Genomic DNA, 22,504 nt, shown 5'->3' with positions numbered 1-22,504 from the left:
GGTGGGAGGAGGGTGAATCCATGCTGTGATGGGGTGGGACAGTGGATTTTGGGAGCAGGGGGCAATGCTGACTCTTTCAGTCTCCATTTGATAGCTCCAGGGTCTGTGTCAGGGAAGGAAGAAAACTGACAAGAGGATTATGTACATCCCTTCCATAAGAGCTAAGAGAAAAATCTGAGTGTGGTGGTAACATAGGGACTTTTTGGCTTGCTTCAAGACTCCCTCTGAGATGGGTTATTGGTAAACAAAAATATTGCACTATCTTAAGGTCTCACCTGGCTGGTATTTTGTGTGTGTGTGTGTGTGTGTGTGTGTGTGTGTGTGCGCACGCACGCATTTTGCAACATGCCAATAATAATGCATTAGTGGTGAATTTATACTCTACTATCCACACTCTGTTCCATTTCGTTAGTTGTTCAGTGGTGGTTCCCCAATGAGACCACATTATTTTCATCTGGGAAGCTGGGACTCTTGCAGTATAGCACATTGTGTGCAGGACAAACAAGCACGCCTGGAACATGTATGGCACGAAAAGTTACAGAATTTCATCAGGAAGATATAGGACATGCAAACAAAGCAGTATCTCTGCCCTTAAGCCTTTGCAGACACAACACAATACCGATGCAAGAAAGTACTCCAATATCATCAGGAGCACAAATAATCAGGAATGTGCTCTTCTTAGTTCCTTCTGGAAATTAGCTTGTAAGGATGCTTTAGAAACTGTCTGTCCACAGCTTGCGCCTGACCCAGTATTAGCCCTGCTATTGATGGAAAGTGATAGTAATCCAGATATTGTTCATATCAAGTTAGTGGCATTTTTATTGGTTGCTGCATAGATTGAAATCTGAGCTAAATGGAAAACAGGAGCTGGGCTTAGGTTGAGCAATTGGTTAACTAGAGTCTGGGAAATAGTGTCGCTGCAGCTTCTCACGCATCACAGTAGGTTGGTAAGTGGTCAAACCAAAAAGGACATATTTGAGGCATTGTGGTTCTTACTTATCTTCTAGATTAATAAATGTGTTGCCTCTATTAAACCTCCAGTAACATGTTACTTTTGGGGGGGGGTGTCTTTTGCTGCCAGGGCTGGTCCAGCCATTAGGCGGGGTGAAGCCACACTCAGATGGCATCCTGCTGACAATTTCTGGCAAGATCTCAGCAAGATTTCACCAGATATCGGCACCAGTGTTGGCGCTGCTTCTCTGGAGGCGGCAGAGGCAATAGTGGCAGTTCAGCTTCGTACTACTTACTTCACCTCAAGCAGCAAAACAGGACATACTGCCCCACCCGCTGTAACCATGTATTGAACAATGTATAGTGGTACCTCGGGTTACATATGCTTCAGGTTACAGACTCCGCTAACCCAGAAATAGTACCTCGGGTTAAGAACTTTGCTTCAGGATGAGAACAAAAATAGTGCTCCGGTGGCGCAGTGGCAGCAGGAGGCCCCATTAGCTAAAGTGGTGCTTCAGGTTAAGAACAGTTTCAGGTTAAGAACAGACCTCCGGAATGAATTAAGTTCTTAACCCGAGGTACCACTGTAATGGTTTTACACTGGAATGACTGTGCCTCACTTTTTGTTTTGTTGCCATTGTATGTTTATTAAAATCAAAATGAAAAACTGTATCTTAAAAAAAAAAAGAATAAAAGGTATGGCTGGTGGAGCCCTTACTCAAGCTTTGCTTCCCATTGCCTAGCATTGAGAGTTAACACATGAGTAGGAGCTCTGTATAGTTTGCGTGGTGTGCACTGGTGACCATAGTTTGCTTTCTTGCTTTTGGGCTTGCTAGAATAAAATAAGAAAGAGAGTTCTTATAAATAATAATAATAATAATAATAATAATAATAATAATAATAATAATAATAATAAAATAACAAAGAGAGTTCTTTTTCTAAGCCGTGGAGCCCCCCCCCCCCCCCGCAATTCTGCATATATTTTCCATGCTCCCAGCAAATAACTGGCTTTGCCTTCCCAGAAAAGATCTGTGCCGTTTGCCTTTCCAAAACATGCAGACTTTCATAGTAACGCAAGATCACACACTACTGATTGTTAGGCTATTTGTAAATAAGCAAGTGTGCCCCTTGCAGCTTTATTCTGCTTTTCTGCCCTTTTTTGGTTCTCCCATTGGCGTCACGGCTGAAATGTAGCTTGCATGAGATTTAATCTGTATGCTTTTTCCTCTTGCAAATGCACTCGTCCCAGCAAAAGTACGCATCAGGCTACACCTATTCTGTGCTGTTTAGTAAGAAATAAATCTTGCAAAAGAATTCTGACTTTCCCCACTTCCAGACAGGTAAGATTATCTCTAGCAAGGGCTGTCCCCTTGCTAGCAACATCCAATGAAAAGTGATCTGCCCCGCTCTCATTTTCCCTAATAAATTAAATTAGGTACAAGTATTTCAATAAACATAGGATTATATAAAGGAGTTAATGAAGCCTCTCTAGACATCTTGTATCTGATTTTTTTTCCACCCTGCTTGCTTTACGTGCCTTGCCAGCAGCAAATTCCATTCCAGTTCTGCTTTAGTGAGCTTCTCAGGATGGACCCTTTCCATGGGGTTCAGGTCCACCCTGCACCACCCCAACCCCAGGGTGGCGAGAATGGAAATGAAGGCTGCAAGTATTCCAGCAGTAGCCATAGAGAGAGGGTGTTGATGAACTGCCGCTCCTTTCATCCCTAGCATGCATTGTTGATGGTCAGGGAGGAAGTGAGCTGCAATTTAGCAATATCTGGAGCATCGGAGGTTCCATACACCTTTTTTATTTGCTGCATCCACTTTCTGCCTAGTAGCCACCCCCCTCTCCCTATTATCACCACAAGAGTCCTGTGCAGTAGGTTAAACTAGAAGTTGGTGACTGGCCCAAGGTTATCAAGGGAGTTTCATGGCTGACTGAGGATTTGAACCACGTTCTCTCAGTTTGTAGTCTGCATTGCAGTGGTTTGGACCAGGTGAACTTTGAGGTACCCCACAGTTCATCTAGTCTAAACTCCTGCAATGTAGGAATCTCAACCAGACAATACACGGCAGATGTTTAAAAATCTCCAGGAAGGGAGAGTCTACCACCTTTCCTGGGAGTCTGTTCCACTATCAAACAGATCTTACTGTCAGAAACTTCTTACTGTTGTTTAGTCAGAATCTCCTTTCTTGTAGCTTGCAGGAGCATCACGCTGTTGACTCACGTTAAGCTTGATTCATGTTAAGGGGTCTTCTAAGACCCCCCATGTCCTTTTCACATGTACAGCTGGCAAGCCAGGTATCCCCCATCTTACATTTGTATAGCTGGTTCTTCCTGCCTAAGTGTAGAATCTCTCTCTCTCTCTCTCTCTCTCTTTCTCTCTCTCTCTCTCTCTCTCTCTCTCTCTCTCTCTCTCTCTCTCTCTCACACACACACACACACACACACACACTGTACAGTGGTACCTCGAGTTACATATGCTTCAGGTTACATACACTTCAGCTTACAGACTCCGCTAACCCAGAAATAGTGCAATAGTGCTTCAGGTTAAGAACTTTGCTGCAGGATGAGAACAGAAATCGTGCTCCAGCAGCGCGGCGGCAGCGGGAGGCCCTATTAGCTAAAGTGGTGCTTCAGGTTAAGAACAGTTTCAGGTTAAGAACAGACCTCCAGAATGAATTAACCCGAGGTACCACTGTATATATAATACATGTTTGTAGGAAAAAAACAGTGAAAGAGCATTAACGTCTAATTATAACATCTAATTATCACTTATTGGTAATTTGTTTTATTGTTTTTCCCCCCTATTATCCACTCTTCACCCTCAGGTCCCAGGGTAGGTTACAATAATTTAAAATTCAACATTAAAAACAGTTTAAAAACATATAGTTACAGAATACAATTGCACCACATAACACCACCTCTTTCTATAGCCCCCACACCTCCCCAAATAACAAAGGTTCTCTGGGCCACTCAAAAAGCAGAAACATTTTTTTTAAAAAAGGATATCTGAACAGTAAAAATGATAACAGATTAATTACAAGCAAAACTGCAGGAAAATTAAAAGAGGATTTGAAACTCAGTTTGTAGCAGTGTTGCCAGGCATTGTTGTATCAGATGCCATGGACTTGAGTCCACAAAAGTTGATGCCAGAATAAATGGGTTAGTGGAAGTCCATAAGCTGCAACCTGACTCTTCAGTGTTTTTGCCAGACCAGGGAGAATTCATGTATGCCCTCTGAGAACAAAGAGACTCCCATTGATAATTGTCTCTCCTCTTACTAGTGTAACTGCTTGCATATTGCCCCAAGGGAGGAGATGCATCCCCCCAGAAGAGGGGAAAAGCTTATGCTAATTTGCATCTACCTTTGCAATTATACAGATATACACTGCAGTGGAACTCTGTTCCTCATATGCTTTTGCTTATTTCATTTGTGAATTGCTTCTCTCAAGGAAGCAGTTTACACTAAAAAAGGATGCACATATATGTGGAACATTTGCACATATAAAAGCAAGTATACATATAAAACAATTGAGGACAACAATGCATTTATAAAATCAATTCAAAGCTCAATGCATTTGGACTAGATGACCCTCCCAGCTCTATGTTTCTGTGATCTATGATAGCAGAAGATAATGGATGACGGATTTTACAAAAATCTCCACTTATAAAAGGCTTGTTGAAAGAGAAACATGTACAGTGGTACCTCGGGTTAAGAACTTAATTCGTTCCGGAGGTCTGTTCTTCACCTGAAGCACCACTTTAGCTAATGGGGCTTCCTGCTGCCATTAGCTGGGGAGTGGACGGGTGGGCAAGCTCCTAGCCACTCTGAGCCACAGTGGAGAGGGGTGATTCTTGCTTCTCCTTGGGCCTGGGCCCTTGGCCTCCTGATTATAACCAAGAAAACTAATACAATGGTCTCCACACCTGAATGCCCTCTCTGTTTGCCAAGAACATCTATTTCAGCCAACCAGAATTAGCTCTCCATCTCATAGTCCTATGATGGCTCTAGGAGGTGACTGCATAAGTTTGTATTTAGATAAGCTATAATTAATGTGGACTTTCAGCTGCCTTTAGTTGGTTTCATCTGCTGGCAATGAAGAACATGAGCTTTTAAAAATAACAGGAGGTGAACAGGAAGAAATGACTCGGTCAGGTTTGCTCTTATTTAATCTAATGTGCCATTAAGGAGAAAAGTGGGACAACTTTTATCTAAATTTCATACACAAAGCTGAAAATGTGGGTTGATTCTTCTGGGGCATATTCCTTGGTAATCAAAACTCTACCTTCACATAGGGTTGGCTCCACCCTGTCTGCATCTGACGTGTATAACTGTCCTAATTTAGAAACTTAATCTGAGGCTGGGTTATTGCAGTAATTTGAAGAGACATAGCTACACCCTTTTGGTGATGGATACCGTTAGCTGCTGTCGTATAAATGGAAGTATATTGCTGTCCTGTATTAATGACCTCTTATTTTTTTACTCAAGTTCAGATACATTGATTTATTCTAACAGAAGAGGAGAGTAAAGGATCGGTAATCTCACTTCACCATTGTGAGCTCTTCTGTAAAGCTGAAAAATCGCTGTTTATATTAAATTGTTTATATTAAATTGTTTATATTAAATTTCTATACTACCTTTCATCCAAGGATTGTAGGGCAGTTTTACAGATACATAATTTATGTAGCAAATGGAGGAGGTGGCATATTAACACCTTTAACTTGGTGAGCTGAAATTTGAACACAGTGATGGGATCTGAAATGGTAGTGACTGTAAAAGGCGAAAGATTTATACGATCTGAAGAGAAACCAGATCTGAAGAGAAACCAGACTGGGAACAAGACCTTGCTTGGGGTTGTGGTGGACAGCTCAGTGAAAAAGATGAGTTCTGTGCCGGGGTTATTAGGGAAGGGACTTAAAATAAAACTTTCACTATCCCACTTGAAGTACTGTAGACAGTTCTAGTCATCTCACCTGAAAATGAATATTGAAGAGCTGAAAATGGTTCCAGGGGATGGAGCAACCTTTCTATTTAATTTTGTTTATTTAACAAAATTTATACGCTGCTTTCTAGAACAAACATCTGTAAGTGCTTGACAAGAGATAGTTGAAAATATTCACTTAACGAAATGATTGGTGCTGAAGTTCTGAATCCAGTAATTCACATGGTTTTAGAAAAATGTAGAGACAGCTTGGCTGAGCTACAGGATGACGTATTTGGCATGCTGTGTGGACCAAGCCCCCTTTCTACTCTACTTCACCAAAGTGCAAAGAATTACACCTCTTCCTCATTGGTGAGGATGCCAGATAACAGGGACTAACCTGTCACTTTTGGTGGGACTGCATCAAGGTACAAAAACTGTGGGCTATGGTATTCCATGAAATTGGTGCAATCGCAGGCCCTCCTGCATATTTTTGAGGAGGAAAAAGTGGGTTTGTACTGTAAAGAGATGAACATTCATTTGCTTATGGTGGCACAAGTGACTGTGACCCAGTTTTGGAGGAATCTAGCAGAAGCCATTCTGGTATACTAAGGTATGGGAAATCGTTTTTTAAGAAAAACTAGCTCATAGACTAAGGATTTAAAGAGGTCAAAATAAAAGAGACACATTTGTTTTTGTTTTTTACATTTTTATAGTTTATGTTAAGGATAAAGAACACAGGTCACCTTCAGTTTTCAGATGGATATGGTTGCTTTAATTGTTCAATTCAATTATTAAACACTTTATAGAAATTCTTTATAGAAATGCATTTCTGTTTATTCTCTTTCCTCTACAGAATAAAGGGATAATTTTATCTTAATATTAATATCCTTGTGTTTTGTACTTTGTGACTAACACTTGTCTCCTTTTTTTAACAGTACTGTTTCGGTATTTCTCTGCACTAGAAAATGTGTACATTGTTTTGTTTTCTGTTTCATTTTTCATGTTGAACTAATAGAAATTGTGCTAATTTGTATTCTCTGTTTCTGTCATTAAAACCAATTAAAAATGATAATTAAAATAATTTTAAATACCATTAATTTTTTTAAAAAAAGAAATTAAAGATCAGAAATATAAAATCTGATTACTAATTTTAAAACCACATATACATACTAAAATCATGTTTCCTGAGAGGAAAGATTACAACATTTTGGGCTTTTTACTTTAGAGAAAATGAAGGTAAGAGAGAACGTCTATCCTGGACATTAAGTTCAAGTCCTCTGGAGAGGCAGCAGGAGTTGACACTCTTTCCAGGGTCGGTGCAAGTTCTTCAGCTGTCTGAGATGAAGGACAAGATGCTGCGTTTCCTACATTCCAGGCAACCAGATGGAGAGTGATATTCAGCAAGTTTTTGTCAAAGTAGATATTAATATCAATTAGTCTCCTTTGGCAAAAATGAGCAGAAAATCACCCTTGCTGTATTCAAGCAAGGCAATGGAACAGTTTCCTCTACAGGACAATGATGGCAGCAATCTATTTTAGTGGGCACATGACAGGCTGTGGGGCACATAATCTAATCCCTACTCTTCAGCGTCCCCCACCTCACACTCGCGTTGTCTAATGATAGGGTCAGCTCTGGCTCTTTTGGGATTCCCACTCATTCCAGTAGGTCTTATGTGGAAGGGAACTTTTTGAAGGTCGGTGCCCTTGGAGACATTCAAAAGGAGCTGCCTTTTTCAGTTGTGCAACAAGCTCTGGTGCTGTGTATTAACCTCTCCAGACTTAAGTTGCATGCATTCTAATTATGAATAATAATAAAAATATTCTATAATCCTATAAACCTCCTATTACACAACCTCAGCCTTAGTGTGAAATCCAATAGCCTTGGCTCTGTTGGATGGCATGTTTGGAATCTCAGGCTGTTTATACTGCACTATTGACAGTTTGATAAACTAAAGGTAGCCCTGCACTGATCTAGTTTTCAATTTTGCGTGTTGTCTATGTGTTTGTGTTTGTATTTGTTTGTATCAGTGTTGTGTTTTGTTCTATAAGACTGTTTTTCCACCCAAATGCCTTCAGCAGCTTGGGCTACCTCTACCTAATAACACCCTTTTGTGTTTCATTCAACATTTTTCTCATCTGTGCTAAACCAGTAACTCCCCTTAGTTATCAAAGGGTAAATATGGAGGGAGGCCCTTAGATCAGTGGTAGAATGTCTGCTTTGCATGCATAAGGTTCCTGGTTCAATCCCAGGCACCTCCACATGGGGCTGAGAATGTCTCCTGCCTGAAACCCTGGAGAGCTGCTGATAATCAGTCGACAATACTGAGCTGAGATATATCAGTATCCAATTTCCATATTTCCCCAGTAATTCATCTATGTTGAATGGCAGGTGCACTAATTTGTAGATGTGGAAATAGCCACCCAATTTAACATCCTTGCAATTGTGTGACTTAGGCTGCAGTCTGTCCACTGACCTGGAAATAAGTCCTATTGAACTCAAGAAGACTTACTTCTGAGTAGACAAGTATAACATTGTACTGTCAATTGGTCTTCCATGTATGGATGTGTTTGTGTGTATAACTGGTGCACACACTTATATATACTGATGACTAATTACTTTCCAGTAGGAATCAGGATTATTTCTTTTCTCCCTCCGTTCTTCCAGCACCCTTGTTAAGTGCTTGATGGAGGAACAAAACTCACATTTTTGGCATATGCTCCCTCCCTCTCTCCCCCACCCCCAATATTATGCAAGGAAAGGCAATGGATGGAATCAAAAAGGAAACAGATGCATTAGCAATAGGTGATGATTGGTTTATTGTTTTGGCAACGCTTGAGTATTTCGTGGGAGGAAGCTGTGAATTTTATGGTCTGATCCCAGTAGAGGACCACATGCAAAAACAAGCCGTTCTCTTTAACACAGGATATTTCCAGCATATTTCAAGTGGGGGCAGTTCTGCCTCACTAAGCTTTTGGAATTCCTTTGACAATACTGCTGAGCTTGGCAGGCGCAAGCAGTCAACTCGCCTTGTAGGAGTTAAAACTTGAGATGAACCTCTCTGCTCCTGTTAGTTGCCCCTGGGACTCAGGAAAGGAGAAGGGGCATTGGGGTGTCAACTCTTGTAGAGGGAAGGAAAGAGCAGGGGTAGGCCAAATGTATTCAGGTACATTTATTAAAAAGGTGATGGTGTATTGCCAAAGGCAGATAATATCTTTGTTCTGAAGGGCTGCTTCTGCCCATTTTACAAGAATTGCTGCTTTGTTCTGTCCCTTGCAGCTCATGCAGACTGGTAGGGTGAAGCCAGCTTAGACTTCAGAGGAGCTGGGCATCATACTGGGTTTTGTCCAAAACAGAAGTATCAGAAGCTGCCTTAGTCAGACCATTAGCTCATCTAGCTGAGTATTGTCTATGCTGGCCATTGGAAAGTAATAGTCATGTGTACATATATGTATCACACATACAGGAAATGCCAACTTGCAGCATGGATTTAAAGCACTATGATGCCACTTTAAATGGCCATGGCTTCTCCCAAAGAATTCTGGGGACTGTAGTTTGTTAAGGGTGCTGTGAGTTGTTAGGAGGGCCTCCTGTTCCTTGGACAGAATGACAGTTCCAACAATTCCCTGGGAAGAGGAATTGATTGGTAAACCACACCAGGAATTGGAGCACTGGGGGGATTGCCACTTAAATCATGTTGATTACCATAGGTCTGGAAACTGGATATTGATAAATCTCTGCCTTGGAATGAAAAAGTCAGGTGTGTGCTCCACGCTAGCTAAAAACCCTTGAGTGGACATGGGAAATGGTCTTTTACTGAGCCAAACCATTAGCTCATCTTGCCTACACTCTTTGGTAGCAGCTTTCTAGGATTTTAAAGAGTGGACTTTACAAGAGCTTTCTTAGGATGCCTGGGATTGGACTTGATCCATGGGGCATATAGAGTGGGGCTAGCGTTTGTGTACCTGACAAGGACCCTGCCTCGTAAGAGGTCCACTGCCAACACACAGAGCCACCAGGTCCGGCTGCTGCTAGTTCGCCTGCCCTCTTTGAATGAGCAAGCAGCAAAGGTAGGAAAAAAGACAGAGCAGCAAATCCCTCTGGGTGGCCCTGCAGATCCGGCACAGAGGAACATAAGAAGGGAAGGGGCAGCTGCAGCTGCGGCAAGCGGGTAGGAACTCAGAGGAGTAAAGGGTTGCTCTCATATGGGCATGTAGAATGTTGAAGCATGTTTTAACCTGTTTTTTAAATGTGTTTCTGACTTTAGCTTTGTTGTTTTTTAGTGTTTTAAAGAGTTGGCTATAGTGATAATTTTATTGCCTTGTTCTCTTTGTAAAACACTTTGAGATTGCTTTTACAATTCAACAGTGTATAAATTTTATGAAATAAATGTGGTTGAAAGAAAGATGCCCACAAACTGTCATTCTCACCCCACACACATACCTGGGCATAGCCAGGGGGCAGGGTGGCAGCTGATCCCCCATCAAGTAAATAAATAAGAATACTTAGCTAACTGACCAATCGTGTCTCAGATGGCTCAGTTCTTTCCCCCAACATAAATCTTCCCCCCCCCCCAAAACAACATAAATCCTGGCTACCTAGGACTTTATCCAGGCAAAGCTGTAGCTATGCACTATAGATCATCGCTCACACTTTTCTTGGAAAAAGTCCTAGGTTCAATCTCTGATGTGCCCAGGTAGGAAGGGCTTGCCACCTGAAACTCGAGAGAGCTCCTAAAAATACAGGACTAAATGGATGAGGCATAGGGCAGCCTTCCTAAGTTCCTATGTCACTTTGTGTTCTCTTGTCACAAGACAAGCGAAACTGCTTATAGGGGGTGGGGAAGCTGCGGATGTGCAAAGTATTTTATCCCATTGGTCTTATGAGGGCCTTAAAAGTTTTTGGATCATATTGTAACGCAAATTCCCTTACAATTAATTATGGAAAATCTAAAGTCCTAGTTTTCTCAAAGAGCCGGAAACTCCATAATTGGAGAATTGACGGGAGAGTCATCGAACAAGTCTATAGATTCCAATACTTGGGAGTTTGGTTACAACATAACCTTAGATGGAAGGCCCATGTAGCCTATGTTACAAACAGAGCCAAAGCTATCTCCTTGGCGATCTTGCGATTTTTCTTCACCGATGGGGCCCTTCATATCCCATCGGCGCTGAAAGTCTTCAAGGCCAAGGTGATCCCGACAATTGCTTATGCCATCTCAATTTGGGGGACTTTTGTCAACTTATCTCACTTAGAGGTTATTCAAAATCAGTTTTTAAGAGGGATATTGAAACTGCCCAACTGTGTAAGTAATTCAGCGCTACGCATAGAACTTAATATTGTATCCCTGGAAAACGCTCTGTGGAAGCACATACTTTGTCACTGGCTATCTCTATGGCACAGTCTCCCAAACTTGTACTTGATACAATGTATGTGGAGAGATGATTTCCAGAGCCCATGGGTAAAAAATTTACAACTGAAAATTACGGCAATGGGAATCTCCCCATCCAAATTACTAGAGCAGGATATAGTTCCAGCTAAAAGAACAGTAACCTGTAAACTAGAGGAGATGGACTTGCAGCAGAAAATGATCTTGGGCAATGGTACCTGCTCACCTCTAAACCTTGGTTTATTACCCCTCTTAAGGCTCCCAAACTATTTGAATTCCTTGACTTCTTTGGCTCATAGATATGCCTTTGTAAAGGCAAGATTCAACACCTTCCCATCGAACGTGCTGAGAAATAGATTCTCCAATGGACAGATATCGCTCTTATGTGATTGTAATTGTGGGGCACCGGAATCGTTGCATCACATAATTCTTGACTGTGCTCTTCACTCATCGGCCAGGAGCAAGTTTCTCGCTCAATATCTAAAGGGAATTGCCGATGATACGAATGAAGCCAAACTGAGATATCTATTAAATGATGATGACCCCCTAAGATCACTCATGGTTGCCAGATTCTTGATCAGCGTCCTATCCCTAAAGAAGAGAAACGGACTCCTGTGCGGCTCGGATAATCCCTTTAAACTATGATCTATGTTTTAGGTTGTAATTAGGTGATATCACCATGGATGTCTTTTACTAATTTATAAGCAGAGGGCAATATTTACGTTACAAATTTATTGTAATGTATGATGTTGGTCCTTTGTTTTTGTTTTGCTTTGGTTCTTGTCTGTTGTTTGTAAGTTTTTGGCGGTTTTAAATTTGGAGGTTTAAGTACATTATGTTGGTATGGGAAACTGTCGTGTGATGGGCCAATGGCCGTAATAAAGATCAATACAATACAATATTTTATCCCATTCTGAGCTCAAAATCTCTGTATATTCTTTTTGTCATCCTCATGCGAGCCAATGTGCTGTAGCAGTTGCAGAGCCAGCCAAGAAGATCAAGAAAGAGTGCATGCCTCCAGTTAATCATGAATATCACCAGTCGCACGCTGTCAGCCTAACCTACCCTGCAGGGTTGTTGTAAAGAAAATCATGGCGGGGGGAGGGGGACTTGCTTTTGTACTCACCATCCTGACCTCAGTGGAGGAAGGAAGGGTTGTGAATGCAATTTGGATGTAATCATTTGCTGTTAATATTTGTTGTTAATAAATAATGCACTGCCCAAGCACATTTTGTGGTTGAACACATTTCTAAAAGATCTCTACCTGACCCAAGGGAAGAGGTGTGAATTTGCCCAAAATGTGGAACTGGGGTGGAGGGGGAGAGACTGTGTGAAACAAAGCATACAACTTTGCTTTCCTGCCATAATAAATACAAAGCTAAGTGAGAGAAGTAAATGTTTTCAGACTTGATTGGGCTGGCAGGTCTCCCTGTGCTCCTACAAGCGATGGTGGCGGAGATTGTCTGGGGCCAGTGACTCAGCAGAAGGTCCAGAATTCTAGGAGTATCTAATGCTAAATTAACTACATGGCTTCCACCCAGAGTTGCCACAGAACTGCCCGTTCTAAACAAGCTAGTCCCTGAAGAGGCAAAAATATAAACCGCTCACAAGGCCAGTTTCAACACAATGCTTTTCCACCCTAGGAGTTGCTTTTGGACATAAGAACGTAAGATGAGTCCTGCTAAATCCGGCCAAAGGACACCCAATCCAGCATCTTCCTTTTTTCACTGCAGCCAACCATAAGAAGCTGAGAAGCCCATAAGCAGGACATTTGGACAATAGTGTTGTTTTCCAGTGACTGGTATCCAGAGTAATGTTGCCTCTGAATCTATAACAATTTAGAAAGATCCCTGTTGAAAACACTTACGCTTATGTTTTTCAAGATAGGAGGGTCCCTTGTTCACATGCCTTGCAACATTTCACAGATCAAAAGAGGGACACACTTTTAGCACCCCTGTTCTCATTCCGAATATTACTGCCTGTTCATTTATTTATTTACTTCTTTATTTAAGGCTTCAATACCCTGCCCTTTGACCAAAAAAGACTCCTAAATTAGCTTGCAAAAATCAGTAGTAAGATGGTCCCTGCAGTCAGGCTTACACTCTAGAAAGACATGGCATGTGAAGAAAAAGGAATGGGAGGGAAGAGGCAAGTTTAAGCACGAGGTCTTAAAGTGATTGTCCTTATGATGCTGCTACATAATGTATGCAGGTTCTGACTGTCTAGGAAAGCAGTCCACCCACAAATAAGCACTATTTATCCTCAACAGATCTAGGAACAGAGCCGGTGACAGTGCACTAAGCAGGCTGGGCGCCACACAGTTCCTCAAACAACTGACTCCATACCCTGTTGAAGAGATATTCACAAATATCCAATAATATGTGATTGCAGTTCAAACTGTACCTTAGCAGCTGCAGTGTGTGAAGTGTGCTGTGTGATGCTTTGGGTTTATTTGCATCTATTTAACTGTGTGCAATTAAGACAAAATACAGCACACACACACCCCACGTGATACAGTGCAACTCCCAGACTGCGTGGGAAAGGAGTTAAACCCTGAAGAACGGTATTAACATCATGATAAACTTGCAATAACAGCATTTCAAGAAGGCATCATCAGAAGGAAAAACACAAGGACAGTGCTTTCTTTCCTTCGTGGGTCATGAATCAGTGGGGAGGGGAAGATTACATCAGCTGGGGGACATGAAAGTTTTCAGGGAGACCCTAGTCCATTCGAGTGACAGCTCCTCAATGAAGGGAGTGTAAGAAGCACACCTTTTGCATTGGAAATCTACTGATAATTAGACTACAATAGCGGCATTGACAAGGCTGGAACACTGGTCCAGAGAGTTGCTTATCATCCTCATTCTTCCAGCAGCATTTGATCCTATGAGTTCCTTCCCTACACACTGAAATTACTGGTGAAGCAACTTCAAAGCACTGCACCATTTATTCATGACTTTGTTGAGCTTAGGAGCTTGATTTTAGTATCAAATAAATGCTCAACTTCTTGTTTTTTATTGTAACATAATGACCGTTGTTAGCAACCCCAAAGTGTAGTAGTAGGGAGTTATGTCATACCATAGACTGCACAAACAAAAAAAGAAATAACAGGACCAATAGGACCACACCAATATGAATCAGGACATCCATGAGTTGGCATGGATGGTGAATGTTGGGCATCTTAAGTCCCTAGCTTAAGAAATAAACGTGGCATAAAAGCATTATGGATCCTCCATCCATCTAGAGACATGCAATGTACAAGTTATTTCCCCCAAAAGGCAGATCATTAATTTTATATGTCTAAAAGAATTAGGGTAAATCTGCATGGTAAGGGAACATCTGAACTCTGTTGTTTTTACCACCAATGACCCAAATCAATTCTTGTTTCTGTTGCCCTACCTTCAAGGGGGCAGGGTCTGTGAGGGAATTGAATCAAATATTTAAATACCAGAAATACATAACAAAAAGAGTCAGCATCAACTGCGCTTCCAGGGGGAGGGTGTTCCCTAAGCGGGATACCATCATAGGAAAGGCCTATGCGACAACAATAAGAGCCTCCTCCCTCCCCTCACACTGAAATACCCACCATCCTGAAATACCCACCATCACCACCAGATGCCCTTATTAAAGTGATACATGTATGTATGGGATTTAATATCTGGTCTAATTTTGACCTTTGAAATTTGACAGAGATGCATCTGAATCATAATTTCAGGAGTATCTTTTCATGCAGTTTCTCCCTGATGTAGCACTTGAATTAATTATTTATTTTCTCCTCCTCCTCTTTTCATGTCATACAATGCTACATAGAAATACATATATAAGCTAAGATGGGGGGGGGGCGGTAGAAGACCCATGAAAACTTGACCAATCAAGTTCACTAGGTCTGAGGATTGTGGTTTCATCTTGTTCAGAAACCACAGACCCGTAATATATTTGGTTAAGATGATAATCAAATTGTTGAATGGGGCTGCCTCATCTTCGGACCTGAAGACTGAGGCCATCTCTACAGTGTACCCCTCCCCCCAAAAGAGGACAAGTTCCTGTTTTTCCTGAAGGTGTTGGTACATCATCAGTGCAAAAAAGGAAAGCATGCTAAACTTAAAACTGTCCACTGTTTTTCAAATTCATTCACACAAGAATGTATCCTATGGTGCTTGCCTCTGTAAATATTGCCCTGATTTCTGTAGCACCTTGTCTTTCTAAGTTGTAGATCTTAAGCAGCCTTCACAAATTTGGCACCTTCAGATGTTTGAGGCTGTAACTCCCATCAGCTGCAGCAAACACTGACCTTTGTATGGTTAGTATTAATTAGGTGTCACTCTGGTTTTTTAACCAGGGTCACACCATAGTTAAAGCCAGTAGAAGGAAAGCAAGGAGGATTTGTTATTAGCAGGGAGTTCCAATTCTGCAGCCCATCCCCTTACAGTGCAATCTTAACACATGTCCACTCAGAAGTAAATCTCATTCAGTTCAATGGGGCTTGTGCTCATGCACCTATGTATCAGATGACAGCCTTAATCACGGTCAAAGGACAGGCCACACTAGAAGCCCTAAGAATAGCTGTCATCTATTTTGAATGATGAAATGCAATGTGGTTGAACGGTTGAAACTGCTTAACCGCTTGCACACACAAAGCGCAGATGCCTCAGAGTAGAATGCATTTTATAAAAATATTTAAAGGAGCGCAGTGATGCCTGGAACGTTCTTCTGGATTTACCATGCATACATTTGGTTTCCTCCCCAAAATCGGGATCCATTCTAGAAAGCCAAGAGCAGACTTTGAAAGTCGACCACATTAGTATTAAGTGCAGGGCCGTTTGCTATTTAAGTAATTTGGGAGTGTCTGATGTCGGCTCCTTCCCGTAAATAAAATAACTTGTGTGACATGTAACACCTGGTCTTCCGCCAACTGGCTCCAGCGTGCTTCCTCCCCTTCTCAGGTTTCTTTCATTCACAAGTGAGCGGAATGACCTCTTGGTGCATGGAAAGGGAAGGAAACTTAGAAGTGGGGTGTGAATATAACATTTTACAGGGATCATTAATCTGTCCCCCCTTTTTAATTTTTATTTGCATTTTCAAAAACAGGAACAGAGAGCATATTTAACCCCCTCCCCTCCCCCTGTTCCACTTACAACTTCCTACTAAATACAGCATGTATACATATACCATATGACTTCCCTTCCACACTTTTCCTGATCATTAATATGTTTTCAGTGCAAACACTTGATTTGGGCCTGCTCCACACTGGTTTGGAATCAGTTCACCAGCGAAGACATTTGTGAGTGGATTCAGATATTTATGAAATATGTATATGCAAAATAAGCTGCTCTGGAATGGCAGCAGCAAATTAGGTTAGTGAATCTGTGCAATCTGAGCCCGTAGACCCTCTCCAGGCCCTTTCAGCAGACGCTGGAAGCTTCTGGTCTTTGAAATGAATAAAGATTTATAACCTGCTTTCTAATATTTTAAATACAGTTTCCAAGGTGGTACACAATAAAGTTTGACAAACTAACAGCACATACAAAGACAGGAACAAGAGAAAAACACAAGAAATAAAACCATATCAAGTAGCAATGGTAAAAGGGTATAAGTGACATCATGCTATCAAATAGAAAATAAACAGCCTACAAAACACTCTGCAGCTAAAATCAGATTTTGTCATTCAGGGAACAGCTTGGGCAAATAAACACATTTCCAAAGAAAACTGCTTTGATTTCTTTTCCTGCTCAAGCCATTTTCCTGCGTGAGGCCAAGGACAAGATTGTAACTCCTCCGTTCTGTGTACCAAAAGCCAACTTGAAGCTTTCTCCCATGATACCAGCTTTGCATGGGGGTACGGTGCAGATTGCATATCACACACAGCTCTGTCTGCTTTATGCCCCTTAGCATCTACCACCTGAATCTGTCTCACTCTGCCTAATGGTAGAGCTGGCTCTAGACGAAATGTTTCCCTTCACCAAAAAAAGAAGAAATGTTTCCCAAACCAACAGTTGATGTATGTAACTGTAAAAAGCAGAATAAATGTTGCACAAAAATGCATTCAAGCAATATGATCACAGGGGATTCTCCCCCCTCCCCTTTTTTTAACGAACTGGTGTACAAGTGCACTGCCAAATATCCATGCATAGCACTCATGATAAAACCAATTCAAGTGTTCCCAACCTTTAACATCAAATGTTAAGATTTCAGTACAGTATACTAGTTTCAATTTACAGGGCAATCCTCCACACCAGGGGTCAGCAAACTTTTTCAGCAGGGGGCCAGTCCACTGTCCCTCAGACCTTGTGGGGGGCCAGACTATATTTTGAAAACGAATTCCTATGCCCCACAAATAACCCAGAGAGGCATTTTAAATAAAAGGACACATTCTACTCATGTAAAAACACACTGACCATCCACAGGCCGGGTTTAGAAAGCGATTGGGCCGGATCTGGCTCCCGGGCCTTAGTTTTCCTACCCATGCTCTACATGCTTACCCTCTAGCCCCCTGCGTTGGCCCCAAAGGTACAAACAACAACTTTGGGGTCAAATAGGTGTTGTGGATTTTCAATGGAAATCCAGTGTATGCCCCAGTCAAGATTGGGATCCAATGTAGCTGTTTTTCCTTAAGATGAAAATGACAACATTAACTGCTCTTTAAAAATAAAAAGTGGGAATGATTTAAGGTATGGTAGCCAAAGTGGTCTCTTCCAAATGTTGTGGAACTACAACTCCTATTGTCCCTGACTATTGGTCATGCTGACGAGCTGATGGGAGTCATAGTTCAACACCTGGTGGTCCCCACAATGGTTATCCCTGGTAGAAAGGATAGTGTGGCTTAGCATGAAATCATGATTATCACCACAATGACTTGCTGTAAAGTGTATGCAGGTGACTCTCAATTTGTGTGCATATGATGCATGCCTGACCATGCATGTATGCGCCATGTTCGGCACCAGAAAATGGGGGGACCGGACAGGGCAGGCTTACATGCACTCCAGTGATGGAGATGTTGCTTGTATTGAAATTCTTCAACTTTGCGCTTTAGTGTTTTAGGGCACTGTGTCCTGCTGTGAGTGGTTTTATTTATGTCATCAGGATTTTAGGGCTATAGTTGTACATTGCTGCAATAAGTGTTCTGTGATTTACGTATTATTTGGGGGGAGGAATTTGTATGCAGTATAAAAAAATCTTTTTGATTCTTTAAAGTCAGGAACCTTCATATCTTTCTGTTTCTCAGAGTATGATCTAGGTGTTTTTTTAAAGGTACAAATTGATAGATTTGCGATCCAGTGAATTTTCAAGCTCATTGCAAACGTGTCAGAATGGAAATGAAATAAACCATTTCTTATGTGCTGTATAACTGAGGAAAAATTTGGAAGGGAAAATGTTAGCTAATTATTATTTTTTGTCCTTTTCCATACAGGGTGGGAAGAAATTTTATAATGGACCTTGTGGGGGTCGAGACTGCAGTGCAGGCTGCCAGTGCTTTCCAGAGAAAGGTGGTCGGGTAAGTTGACTCTTTCTTCTTCTTTTTTGGTGAAGGGAAACAGTGCCCAGGTTTCTTATCACAGCTGTCTTTTCTCTCAAAGAAAACAGAGCTAATATGCTTAAGACCCTGTCTAGTGGATTCATAAGGCGAGGAGAGTGAGGAAGAACAGCTGCAGGAGAACACCAGGCCCAGCCAAAACTTTGAAATTTCACATAGAAGACTTAAACCTTACAATCTCTGCACCAAAGCTGCAGCAGAGCCAGCCAGTTAACCGGAAAACAAAATACAGTAGATTCCTGTGTATGGACATCAAAAGAAATGTATTATTTCAAAGTCCCTGGTTCTGTGAGGTTCGATGTCACCTTTGAAGGGCCAGTGCTCATCTTATTTCTCCCTCTGGCCCCATCCACTTGATACATTTAAAACAGTTTCAAACCACTTTCAGACAGTCATAACTTCCCCCAAAATAATCTTGGAAATTGTAGCTTGTTAAGGGGTGCTGAGAGTTGTTAGGAGAACCTCAACACCCAGACAGAGTGGCTTAACAGTCAAGCCCTCTTACCTGGGAACTCTGCGAACTCTAGTTGTGTGATGGGCGGGTGGCACTGTGGGTTAAACCACAGAGCATAGGACTTGCCGATCAGAAGGTCGGTGGTTTGAATCCCCGCGACGGGGTGAGCTCCCATTTCTTAGTCCCTGCTCCTGCCAACCTAGCAGTTCCAAAGCACGTCAAAGTGCAAGTAGATAAATAGGTACTGCTCAGGCGGGAAGGTAAACGGCATTTCCGTGCGCTGCTCTGGCTCACCAGAAGCGGCTTAGTCATGCTCGCCACATGATCTGGAAGCTGTACGCCGGCTCCCTCGGCCAATAAAGCGAGATGAGTGCCGCAACCCCAGAGTCGGTCACGACTGGACCTAATGGTCAGGGGTCCCTTTACCTTTAATAACTCTCATTAAACTTCAACAAATCACAGTTCCCAGGATTCTTTTGGGGAAGCCATGGCTGTTTAAAGTAGTGTGGGCCTCTTTCTACATGTTCCTGGAAATCTAGTTCAGGCCTAGTTTATATATGGAGTTTAGTGGCTAATAGGACTCTTTTTTTCTTTTCTCTTTTTTGATCCACTTTGGACTGAAAGTTGGAAGGTTGGGTATTTTAAATGCTGCCTCATGGCAAAGATTCCTTGCATACAGAAAGCTAAACCCTTCTTTGTCGACAAGAGTAGCGGTTCCCTGCTTGTACCCAGTGTGTGGATCTCACATGTTCTAGTTTAACATGCACACCTGGTGTTTGCACCATGCTACTTTCTAGTCTTCCAGAATCTGGTGTCTTCCAGATGTTTTGGACTGCAACTCCCATCAGCTGCAGCCAGCATAGCCATGATCCCATCAGCTCCAGCATCGTGCAGCTGTGCTGGCTGGTGCTGATGGGTGTTGCAATCCAAAATAGCTGGTTGGGGCAGGCTGTAATAGATCCTTTCTGCTTTGGTCCAAATCACGTCCATCTCCTTGAACAAAACTTCTGACGAATGATGTAATCATTGACGGATGTACTGGGTGTCATCATCCTGTCTCTTTCCATTGCTTGGGTTCAGCTGGATTGTTTGAACTGGACGCATCGCTGTTGACCTTGCAGTTCAAACTCTTGGTTTTATCCTTTGTGAAGATGTCACAAAGATTTTGATTTGTTTTCACAACTGACCTGGGAACTTGGATGAACTTTTACTTTTATTTCTTGTGGGTTCTAAACTATTAGGTCTAGTCGTTGCTTTAAAATTTTGGGGGTGACATGGTGGGGAGCAACACCCTTCCCTAGAAATTCCAGCCCCCCTAAACAAGAATTGGAGGGGACTTTTATAGCAGCATGGAAGCATGCAATTAGCTCAGTTCAGGTATCACTGAAACCATAGTTTAGCATAACAACAAAGATGCAGTGAGCCTCATACTTCAATGCCCTCCTGTCTGTCTTCTCCAGTGTGGCCCCAAGGAAAAGTTCAGAAACTTTTCTTCTAGTTTAGATTAACTACACTGTATGATTGTTTTATTTTAATTTGACAAAAAATATTTTTAATTGACAAAAACCTCTACGTGGTTTAGAAAGACAGTATAAAATATTCATTAATAACACCAATAAGACCAAACATTAAAGCCATATATGAGTTTATGTAATAAAGTGACATGTTAACATGAGGGTTGCATAATGGAAAAGTTTTTTGCAGGCTTCAGAAACAATATAGTAAAGGTGCCTGCCTAACATCAATGGGCAGGGAATTGCAAAGTGTAGGTGCTGCCACACTGAAGGATCAATACCTTGCAAGTGCAGAGCATCCAATTAAGAGCAGACCCACTGAAGTCAATGGACCTAAGTTTGTCATGTCCATTAACTTCATTGGGTCTACTGTAAGTAGAACTAGCATTGGATGAAGGGCAGTATACAAATTTAATAAATAATAATGATAATGATAATACTGCCATTAATGCAGATTAAAACCTTCACCCAGAAGTGTAGGTTGAAATCCCACTCTTTCACCATTGCTAATGCTCTGCATTTGTGTGGGTGGAATTGTCCAAAGAATTAACCAGCATGGTAAAGAAACTGGGAACAAAGCCCATAGGACAACTTGGTTCTTCTTACTGGGCCAAGAGTGGGCACCTGGGAGCCTCCAGATGTCGATGTATGCAATGGTCGGGACTGATGGGAGTGGGGGATTCCGACAACATCTGGAGTTCCACAGGTTTCCTGCCCCTGTTGTAGCTGATGATAGGGTTTGCATTTGGTGCAGTGGGAAATTCCAGAAACTCTCCCTGTGTGTGAAAGGTGCTTGTAGATGAGAACCAGATAGCTTAATTAAAGCTGTGCTCTGAAAGAAACAATCAGCAGAAGCTGCAAAAGGAATGTTGCAGATTTTCCACCTGGTTGCCATTCGCTCTTTGACCTGTAGCCTTAGGCTAGCTTAGCCCCTGAGCTGTTGCTGTTTTCGCCCCCACTTCTTCTTCAAGCAGTTGGTGAGCGTATTACCAGACAAGCCTTGCGGAGGAGGGAGTGGGAAGGTTTCCCCCTGACTCTGCTCTTTTTGGGCCATTAAGGAATGGAAGGGGCTTTGCACAGGCTCACCCACACAGCTGGCGATGCATCCTGCATGGTGCTCTGTGTTCTGTCATGTATTTTTCAATGCTTGCACAGCTTGGAGCAGCCCCTCACCTCCCCCTGCCCTTCCTTCTCCCATACCCAATCTCCCGAGGCCTGCTCTCTTATCTGGGAAGATAACTTCTCTAAACATCACTGGAAATGTTCTATATGGTCCTCTTACATCCTATCCCAGCCCAAAAAAGTACAGGTCATGTGAACTTCGCTTTAATTTCTTCTCTGTCTTTGGCAATGCAACATTTTCTCAGGAACTGAACAATTTGTAATGAGGTGGGTTATGTCCTCTTATCTTCTGCCAGGGGGAGACAGCCTGTGTGGCTTCTGAATGATCTTTTTTAATCAGCAATAAGGGAGGGGGTGACAGGTGACCATACCCCAATATTGAAAAAATGCATTAGGTGGGGTGGGCCCCCACAGCCTGGCCCTAGCCCTTCTGTCAGCATGCACACTTGCTTCACACCCCTTTGTTGGTACATTTGTTTTTTCTTCTTCAGCATTTCATGTCCATCTTTGGATAGATGCCTTGTTCAAGTTCTCTCTAGCACGCTCTGTTTCTTTTCCATATCCACATTAGTTGTAGATCATCCACCCACCACATGGGTGGTCATGCCCTCTGTCT

At 42.1% G+C, this 22,504-nt stretch overlaps 1 protein-coding gene across 5 annotated transcripts in view; it reads left to right on the top strand.

Annotated features, from left to right (window-relative positions):
- The window catches only part of COL4A6 (collagen type IV alpha 6 chain), a 193,751-nt gene that overhangs the window by 44,734 nt on the left and 126,513 nt on the right, over window positions 1-22,504 (top strand). For all 5 annotated transcript variants that reach the window (XM_083595796.1, XM_083595793.1, XM_083595795.1 and 2 more), the window contains exon 4: window positions 18,676-18,759. In XM_083595796.1, the coding sequence (XP_083451922.1) occupies window positions 18,676-18,759 (84 nt within the window). The remainder of the gene's footprint in view (window positions 1-18,675; window positions 18,760-22,504) is intronic.

Source organism: Podarcis filfolensis (genome assembly GCF_964270895.1).
Source record: "Podarcis filfolensis genome assembly, chromosome: Z".
NCBI lineage: Eukaryota > Metazoa > Chordata > Lepidosauria > Squamata > Lacertidae > Podarcis > Podarcis filfolensis.
The sequence above is the reverse complement of the archived record's forward strand: the minus strand, read 5'-3'. Positions and strand labels throughout refer to the sequence as shown.